The sequence below is a fragment of the Lepisosteus oculatus genome, chromosome 17 (genome assembly GCF_040954835.1).
Source record: "Lepisosteus oculatus isolate fLepOcu1 chromosome 17, fLepOcu1.hap2, whole genome shotgun sequence".
Classification (NCBI taxonomy): Eukaryota; Metazoa; Chordata; class Actinopteri; order Semionotiformes; family Lepisosteidae; genus Lepisosteus; species Lepisosteus oculatus.
Window position 1 is genome coordinate 5,878,016 of NC_090712.1, and position 9,041 is coordinate 5,887,056.

The 9,041-nt window shown below is 39.8% G+C and overlaps 1 protein-coding gene across 1 annotated transcript; it reads right to left on the reverse strand.

The window, feature by feature from the left end:
* Positions 1-4,452: 4,452 nt before the first annotated feature.
* Positions 4,453-7,561, reverse strand: LOC102689299 (transmembrane protein 121-like). Its single transcript, XM_015339698.2, has one exon. It carries the CDS (start codon positions 5,843-5,845, stop codon positions 4,895-4,897), a length of 951 nt encoding a protein of 316 aa, XP_015195184.1. The 5' UTR covers positions 5,846-7,561; the 3' UTR covers positions 4,453-4,894.
* Positions 7,562-9,041: the final 1,480 nt, after the last annotated feature.

Here is a 9,041-nt window from a genome sequence, read left to right on the forward strand (position 1 = left end):
CACCAGGTGTGAAATGTGATGTAATCAAAGGTGTGTTCCTTAGCCTGTAGCTTGAAAAGTACTGTGAAGTTGGAAAAGAAGATAGTTTGTTGAGATATCAAAACTTTGCCATGTTATGTTATTATTGTTTTTGTTCTCATCGGGAACTAACGCATTTAAACTTTGGGGGAATACCCGTGGACAAGGTTTGCTTTGCTTTATTTTTCTTCAAAGAAGTGGATGGCATGTCAAGTAAAGGCATTTACCTCTCTAGCTACCGTGATAAATATATTTTGTCACTTTATTCAAAGGCTTTACTGAAAGGAAAAAGAACGTCTTGTGATTTTCACAGAATTGTGCAACATTTGTGCAGGAGATTTTTTTTAAAGTTTTTTTCTCAACATCTAACTTATTCCCAAATGTAATCCAGACAAATACTGTAATATTTTTAATTTGTTCGTCATTCAAAGCCATTTTCCCTCGTGTTTTCTGTGCACTTGACTGTTCATACTCTTCGTTTTACCCCGCTCTGGGGTAAACCCCAGTAAAGAGTTTTATGTTTTCAGTTTTTCAATGGCGTCACATTAGCTAAAGCTGTCTCGCTGATATTGCCATAGTAATTACTATTACTATGTCCTGGCTGTGGATTCCCTTCTACTGAATTTACAGTCAAAACAGGGCAGGCTTGGACTGAGTCTAAAGGAAAACGTATTACAAGGAACTTGGATGCTATTTTACAACTTGCGGTCTTCTCAAGCGAGCCCAGTGCAAGCCAACCAGCCCACCAAACTCGTATTATCATTCAGTTGATCTTAAATTGAATAATCTGAATTATAAAGGTGCTAAAGACAGGTTTATAAGGGAATGGTAGTCCTTCAGGAGGAAAACCTTCAGAGTGAAAACAGTATCCAATTTGCGTTCTATATTACTTTTTTTACTTCATTATTTGGGATTACGCGATGGCTGTATTCTTTGCTGTACCACGGAATCCCGATCTGTGACTTCCTGTTTGAAATCTTTTGGAGTTTAGTACCTGTTATCCCTGGCCGTTTGGCGTTTGGCCCGAATACTGGGCGTAGAGAGCAGCTTGAGAACTGGGATGCTGGGCTCCTGTTAGCTCTTTTAAATTCAAAAATGCAAAACAAAACAGGGGCTAACAGACAGATGGGCAGCATGATGTGTAATTTATTTCGTTCATTACAGTAAAATGCTTTAATTGTCGTTAATCAGAGTCTGAATCGGTGAAAACATTCCAATAAATCAGCAGACAAAAGAATAAATTGCAGTGTATGATGCATTAATGACATGACTCAAAACATTCAGTAGTGGTGAAAAGCTTTCACTGTTCCATCGTTGTACAATCAGTATGTATTTCTTTGATTGCGAGTAACTGTTTAGTACAGTATGTTTTCAGGCTTTCAATTGAAAAAATCAAAGCAACTGCGTGGAAATGTACTTTAAAACGATTTAAAATGCACACAAACCAGCAAACCTTGAGCATTCGTTATTGTTCTGTGGCAATCGCTGCAGATCTAATCCGAATGTTATTCTTTTGCAAAGAAATGAAGTTCCACCGTGAAGGACACGATTGAACAGATATTTTGAAATGATTTCGGCTCTTCTGTCAGAGTGAATGTGTTTTACATCTGTCCAGATAAAACAGCTCAGTTCAAACAGGGGAAAAACACTTCCAGAAAACAGAAAATCACAGAGTCAACAAGGAAATACAGATTTTTTTTTCTGTGCTGATACAGTATGATTGGTGGCATTTCAGGAGGGGAGAAAATAAAACAGCTACAGGCTCAGGAACTGTATGTTCATGGGAAACAATTCATTTTAGAACTGGGATCTGTAATTTGGATTGCCGGAGCTCAATTTTCTTACCATCTCTGTTGTCGTCTAAGAAACATTTATTTTCATACAGTATGCAACCCATTTCACACACTCCATTTTAGAAAAACACAAGGTAAAAGTGAGTTTAGAGAACAGGAGGCCCTTTTTCGCCAGAAGTGTTGATCGGGAAGCTACTCAGCCATGTTTTCAAAACTGCCAAAATGCCTCATCTCCTTCATGACCTTTCTTCCTTTTCTGTAATAAAAAAACTTTACTTGTGACTTAGTGTATTTCTGGCCTTGGTAATTGTGCTTTCAGGATGAAAAATGCACCTGGGAAGAATTTTTCTGCCCATTTCTCAGAAATCTTACTGGCATGGGCATAGCATTAATTAGCAGGAAGCTGCTTTTAAGAAATTTCAATTCCCACTGAACTACCCAGCCCATTTTACGGCTGCAGTCCCTCAGTCTAAAGAGGTGGTCCTGGGAAGAGATGTAAAAGCCACCAACCAAGAGTAGAGGGCATTGTCAGGGGAAAACAAATAGAAAAGACGATGAATTTTAGAATAAGACGTACGGTTGGTGAAAACAAAAAAAAAATGGAGCAAAAAATGATGGCTAAGCCAGTAAGGTTCAAGCGATCTGTTATACTGAATGTAATTTAAATGATTGCACTGGAGTTTTGCACGTTTCAATAAAAGGAGTTAGCTAACCCCATTGTGAAAATAAAGTCATTTACATTTTAATGAACAATAACTCCAGACTCAACAGAAATCAATTTCGGCTTGCAGAAGAGGGAATAACACATCTCTTTGGAAGTGAATGTACAGTATGCCTGACTATTGATACGTATTGCATTACATAAAAGGGCTATTCCTTTCATCTGTAGATGCATCTGCCATAAAAATATAAGGGTGATGTCTAATCCACCAAACTGTACGTGACCTGTGTCCAAGATAATGAATTTGGTCTACATTTGCCTGTTTCATCAATGTCCTTTTAAATAGGCAATCCTCATTTTCTGTATAAAACATTATCCTGCTTTCTTCGGTTTTTATACTGTACATCACCACACTGTCCGATTCCTTTTGCTTTATTTTCTTGTCCTTTGGGTTTTAATCAGAGATCTCCTTGACCCCTGCATCCAAAGCATTTTAAAAGATCTGATCTTTTAGCCAGATTCTGTTAATAGTTCTTATGTTAGATTGGTAGACTGAGACAGCCTTTTCTTTACACAAAGGAACAGCATTTTCCCCTAAATCTGTGGTTGGCATCAGCAAATTTAATACTGAACTCTCGGCTCAAATTGTTGGGTACACGCAATTATTTGTAGGCTTTTGTTAGACTTGATTTGGGTTGAGTTTTATGTGCAAAGAAGACGACAGACCACCTGTTGTAATTCTGTGTCTGTGAGAAATCTTTATTTAGCTGGCTAGGGCCCCTGTAGGATGAGTGACATTTTCTTAGCTGCTGAACAATCTATGTAATTTGTATTCTGTCATAAGGTTAAATATATATCCATGCCAATTCGACTCTCCTAACGTGACATTTATGGCAGCATAGGAGGTCGTTCATGACCATATCCAAGATAAAAAAAAAGCTCTCAGAAATGCCTGTGCTTTAGAGGTGAGTGCATAACAGTACCTTGGTCTCTTTCTGCTCAGCTCTCCTGGGGCTTCCATAACAATTTTATTTTAACACTGCACTGAATGGCCCTGTAACTTCTTGTATCCCCACTGGATCATCAGAGACGTGCACTGTATGCTTTGTTACCATTGAGTGAAACTAGAGAGCAGGACTCTGTAAAAGGGTTTTCTGGCAAAAATAAAGTACAGGAATTAGGCTTTGTTGGACTCACAGGTGATTGATAATGTTTCTGGCCGTAGCCTAGGGAATGCAGGGTCATAATCAAGTTGAGGTCCTCGCTATCACCGGCTGAGAGTCCCCAGTGACAGTGCAGAGTACCTGTGGCATCAGACATCAAATATTTGGCAAGCAAGTCTTATAAACGTGCTGCTGAGCAGAGGCAGGTTGGCTCCTGTATCAGAAGAGGTGCCAGCGGGACTTGCGCTGTGAGTGTTGGCCAAAGTCCTTCCTCGCCATGACGGCCATTCTCTCTCCTCTAGCATGCCCCGCCGATGTCGCGTCCCAGCAGGCATTGCTTTTACCACCTCAGATAAGCTGTGGTTCCCTTTCAAATAATCAATACACCACAGGCCATAAACGAAGCTAACATCGATAACAAAAACAAGGTGCTATACTCCTATGATTTTTGTCATGTAAAAAATCGACATACAGTAGTTATATGAGACTGAGATAGTGTTTTTAAATTATGTTTAGGACATCCGAGGAGTTTTTTTTTTTTGACACTGTGTAAGAAATGGCACTGTGGTCAGGTAAGGTTATGCAGGAGGTACTGTATAATCACTTGGAAATTAGCAGTCCAATATGGATATTTGAATAGAAATAACAAGCAGTGGTTGTTTTATAACTTATTAAATGGCCACCACAGGATTCTATTCTGTAACATTAGGTGTGTAAAATGTTTTTTTGGTGAAGTTCACATAGCATGTGGTGAATAAGCCCTCACAAGTCTCCTACCACAACTCACCGGACTAAAATAACACAAACAAGACAAACATTCCATAGATACACAATACTTTATCAAAGAATTACATACTGTATATAAAAAAAAACACATCCAGTTAGAAAACATTTTTTTTCAAATTGTTTTTCTATTACTTCAGATAATCACTTTAAATAATTCTCACAATACCAGTAACAATCCTGACCTTTGATTAACGTAATAGAAAATGTCAAGAAGAAAAGGAACATCTTTGCACTACAACAATACCATTCATTTTTTTCTGCTGTCAGAATGCACTACATACCATTTGCTTAAAAATATATATACAACTGTATATATCTCTTTTTTTTTCTCCCAGCAAGTTCTAAAAATGTTGTATTTTTCTCTGGAACTATTGTCCCTTGAAAGAACTATTTCTGTGTTGTCTCCAAATGAAATCTGACCCTTTGCTGGATTGCAACAGTCAATTCTCCGGCTCGCTCCAATCCAGCCTTTGTCATGTGTGTTCACACCCAGTTACCTCAGGCATGGGAGTCTGATTCTGAATCACCACTGGAGATGGTGCTTGCAAAGTCTGATTGTGAGGAACTGAATTCTTCTGGAGTTCAATTCCAAAAGCTGGTGGGGCGTTTTGCAATTGTTTCCTGTACTGCACAAAGCTACAGGTCTTTAGGATTATGGCCAAAACGTTTTTCCCCATTAAGATCCCTGAAACCCTAACATCCCGATAAAAGATCATGTTGCCCCCTCTGATGAAGATGGTGATGATGTTTATGGTGACCAAGCTCAGGATAGGATAGAGCATCATCTTGTGGGGTACAATGTTAATTCCTTGCATGCTTATCTCACTTAATGACACACAAGGAAGGATCAGTAACAATATATAGCAGTAAAAGAACATTAGCCCCTCAGCCCATAGGGGGAGCCCTTTTTTCTGAGGTTCCCACAAGTTGGCTTGTATATCCAAAATGTCCAGGAGATCCACCACCACCCAAAACAGTCGGTTCCTGATCTCCTCCTTCTTCTTAAACGCGCGCACATACTCCATGTGGTCGATCGCCACCAAGATGATGTACAGGGCAGGAATGCAAATAGAGAGGAGCAAAGTCAGGGCCTTCCGAGCAATGGTGTCCAAGCTCTTTCTGTCTGCCTTGTAGTTCTGGTAGATGAAGTACACTTTGATCTCCAGCACAAAGATGTACAGGAACCACAAGATCATGGCGTAGCCCCTCTTGGCTGTCCTGACCTCTGCTCCCACCCACACGGCTACATAGCGAAGAATGATCAAGAAGCAGATATCCCCCACCATCACCATGATGCAGATGCCAATCTTGCGAGGCCCCTGGTTTTGTTCCACGAGATAAGCATCCATTAGAGCCATGCTGCTCATGATGATGATCGTAGAGAGGCACACATGTGGCTTATTAGCAGGCGGGGGTGGTACCATTCTGAGCTTCTGAGCAGCTCTGCTTACCAGGGGAAAGCAGGAATGAGGAGGCTCAGTTCCCTGGGCAGAGCTGTTCAGCTGCTGAGAGCTGCTGGTTAGATATTAGTCTTTCTGAATTGGCTCATGTTTTGCCACTTTCCTCTACAGTTCGCAGCTCCTCGGTACTGTTGCTCTCAAAGCATCGGCGAACAAAGATGCAAAATAGTGTGACAATCGCTCAATCTGTAGCTTGCCATGCGTGAGGATGCCTGTCTGTAATAATTGTGTACAGCAACACTGATTCAGGGAGCTTCCCAGTGTTCGGAGTGCTGGTGTTTAATTTCCAAGGCAAATGATTCTTTCTCTTTTCTGTATCTTCACATACAGAATTTTAAGGGTATCGTAAGACAGGTAAATAGTTTTAAAATTCTGCTTCTGTTACATGGAATACATCAAAACATGGGAAAAATAGAAAAGGTCAGTTGTGTACTTACTTTTCTCCCCTTTATAATTTACCATTATGATTGGCAGTGGACGGTTTTCCATTAGGCTCATTTGAAACTGCAAAGTCCGGAATAATCCATTTAAAGGCTAAACATACTTGCAGGAAAGAAAACCCTTTATGGATGGGAGTATAATCCAGTATAGGAAAGAATGCATACTAGTAATTGCAAAAATGTATTAGGAAAAAATCACTCACTAAGATGTAATCCAGTTTAGCTCAGATAACCGTGAAAAGGTTTCTCTTTAAGACAGTTTTAAATTTCAGCTCTGAGGAAGTTAAAGAGTTTAATATTACAGTAGATTGGAACACTTTCCTTTGAATGGGGGAACCGAATAAAATCGCACGCAGACACGTGTTAAAAAAGAAGTTGTTTGAACTGAAATCCAAGGGCGGGGGGGACCAGCTTCTTCTCTTTGAAAGAAAGATCTTTCTTACTTCAAAGAATTCTTCTCTCTGACAACAAGAGGCATCTATCCATTGTGAGAGGGGGATTTGATTTTCTGAACGTTGACAACACTGGAGGCATAGAGCTGTCCCCAGTCCTTTCAGCGGCAAATGCAAATCCTTCAGCTGTTTGCGTTGCCTTCTCTCGGCGGGGAAGCAGCCCCTCCTGGCAAAGGAGCAGCACAGTTGTTCCGTCTCACCTCCAGCTGTAAGCATTAAAAACGATGTGCCTCAAACACCCGTCATCCTCCCCGCACGGCATCCTCCGATAGAAAGAACCGCTCGGCCCAAGTCAAACTGAAACTCCCACAATATCCTCCTTTGTGTAGTTCGAGCTCTCTGGCTGTCCTGCGTGAAAACTGCCTGTAGCTTTTAAACTGTTTTTTTTTTTTCTTCTCCCGTGTAAAGGCGCTCTCTGTCTGCCTGGGCTCCCACTCTTCACAGCTGCGGAGAGGCTCTAATGCGAACTCATACTCATCTGAAAGGGGTGGGGGAGAGACCCCCCCGTGCCTATTTTAAATAAATGTCAAACTCTTTTTTTTGTAATCCACCTTTCTTGTGTTTCTCCCCCTTCTTTTGAGCCTTGCGAGAGTGCTTCTCACTTTATCGATCTGCTTTACGGCCACGGAATGTTTTGCTTTGGCTTTTGGAAACTGAATAAAAGAAACAGAAACGTCCAGTCAGTGAGAACGTAGATACTTAAGAAGCTCGGTCGTATATTGCACTGCAGTCCAAGGAAGAAGGCAGTGAGGGTGAGGCACTTTGCTTCTGTTAGAGCTTTTGCATTGATTGTGTGACAGAGCAGTGAATCAGGAGACTGAGTGAGCCACCGAGAGAGGGAGGGAGGGAGAGAGAGAGCAAAAAAGGAGCGAGGGGAGAAGAAGAGAGAGAGAGCGTCTCCTCTTACTGGCTAGTGCAGCAAAAGAGAAAGCTAATTAATGCAAATTTGAGTAAGGATACTAAAAGAAAGTACCACCCAATGTGCATACATACAGTACATACAGTATATATCTGTAATCAACTACCAGGTTCAAGGTGAATACTTTTCATAAGTTTTAGGCAGTAATTTTGCACATTTTGTAACCTTTTCAGTGTTTATATATATACATACAGTGGTAATGTGTAAAAAGTTATCCTTAAGCTGGATTTGTTCTAGTTTATATTTGTTAAAGAATGCAAGGTTTTGTTTTCTGTTGTTTCTATGAATTGGCTTAATTTCTCTCTGCTCTCCTCCCCACTGATAGCTGGTGTGTGGTGACCGTTCTGGCGCACTATGGCTACTGTCGCATCATCCAGGTGGATGCTGCAATTTGGTGGTAGTGGAGGGGAGTTCCAATACAGCTTTACAAAGCTGTAAAGCGCTTTCAGTGGAGTGTCCAGAAAAGCGCTATATAAGTGTAAGCAATTATTATGATTATTATTTGCTCATTCCTTAAAGATATACAGTAGGTGAAAAGTAACAAATGCCTGCTTACTGTTTAAAAATAGCTTAGAAGAAAATTGCCATAAAGCCACTAATTAAGTCATTTGTAGTGATGATTAGACATGCTAATTGTTTTGTTCTATAAAATTGAAGAACATGAAACTGCCATGTTTGTCATAGTGTTATAATACCATATTTATTATGACGTAACTTGATTCCAAGGTCTGCTACTAATAAAAACCCTAAGAAAGTAAAAATTTACAAATAGTTATTTCATGTTTTTTTTTTATTTTAATTTGTAAATTGTGCTTTTAATCTGGGGGATGAAGATTAAAAGCACAAGCATAAGATAGCACATGGCACAAGCATAAGATGAAGTTTTAAGCAGTAGAATAGCACAGGTCATGCATTTAAAGGTGATTTATTAACGCAAAAAAGATATGAGCTATTAAATTAAAAAAATGGAAATTGAGAAGATGCTGAATAACTCAAATCATATATGAACTTGAAATAAACTGACATCACCTAGCCACTGTTTTGTCCTGTAAATATGGGAACCAATTGTGCAGAACGTTCAGCAGACAACTGGCTCAGTCTAACACCCAGAAAATGAGCAATTTCAGTTTACAGCCATTCACAAACCTACGCAGATTGCCTGGAAACATTTCTTGATTTTCATAGCTTTTAATCTAAATTTGTAATAGAATATTTCCAGAATATAAACTTTTACATCAAATTTGGTAGTTTCATCATCTCAAAAGGATGGCATTCCTAGAACTTAATGGGTTCTCCCAGTCCTAGCCACCCTTGTATTGTATTTGTACTGTAGAATTAAAGCAGGGGTA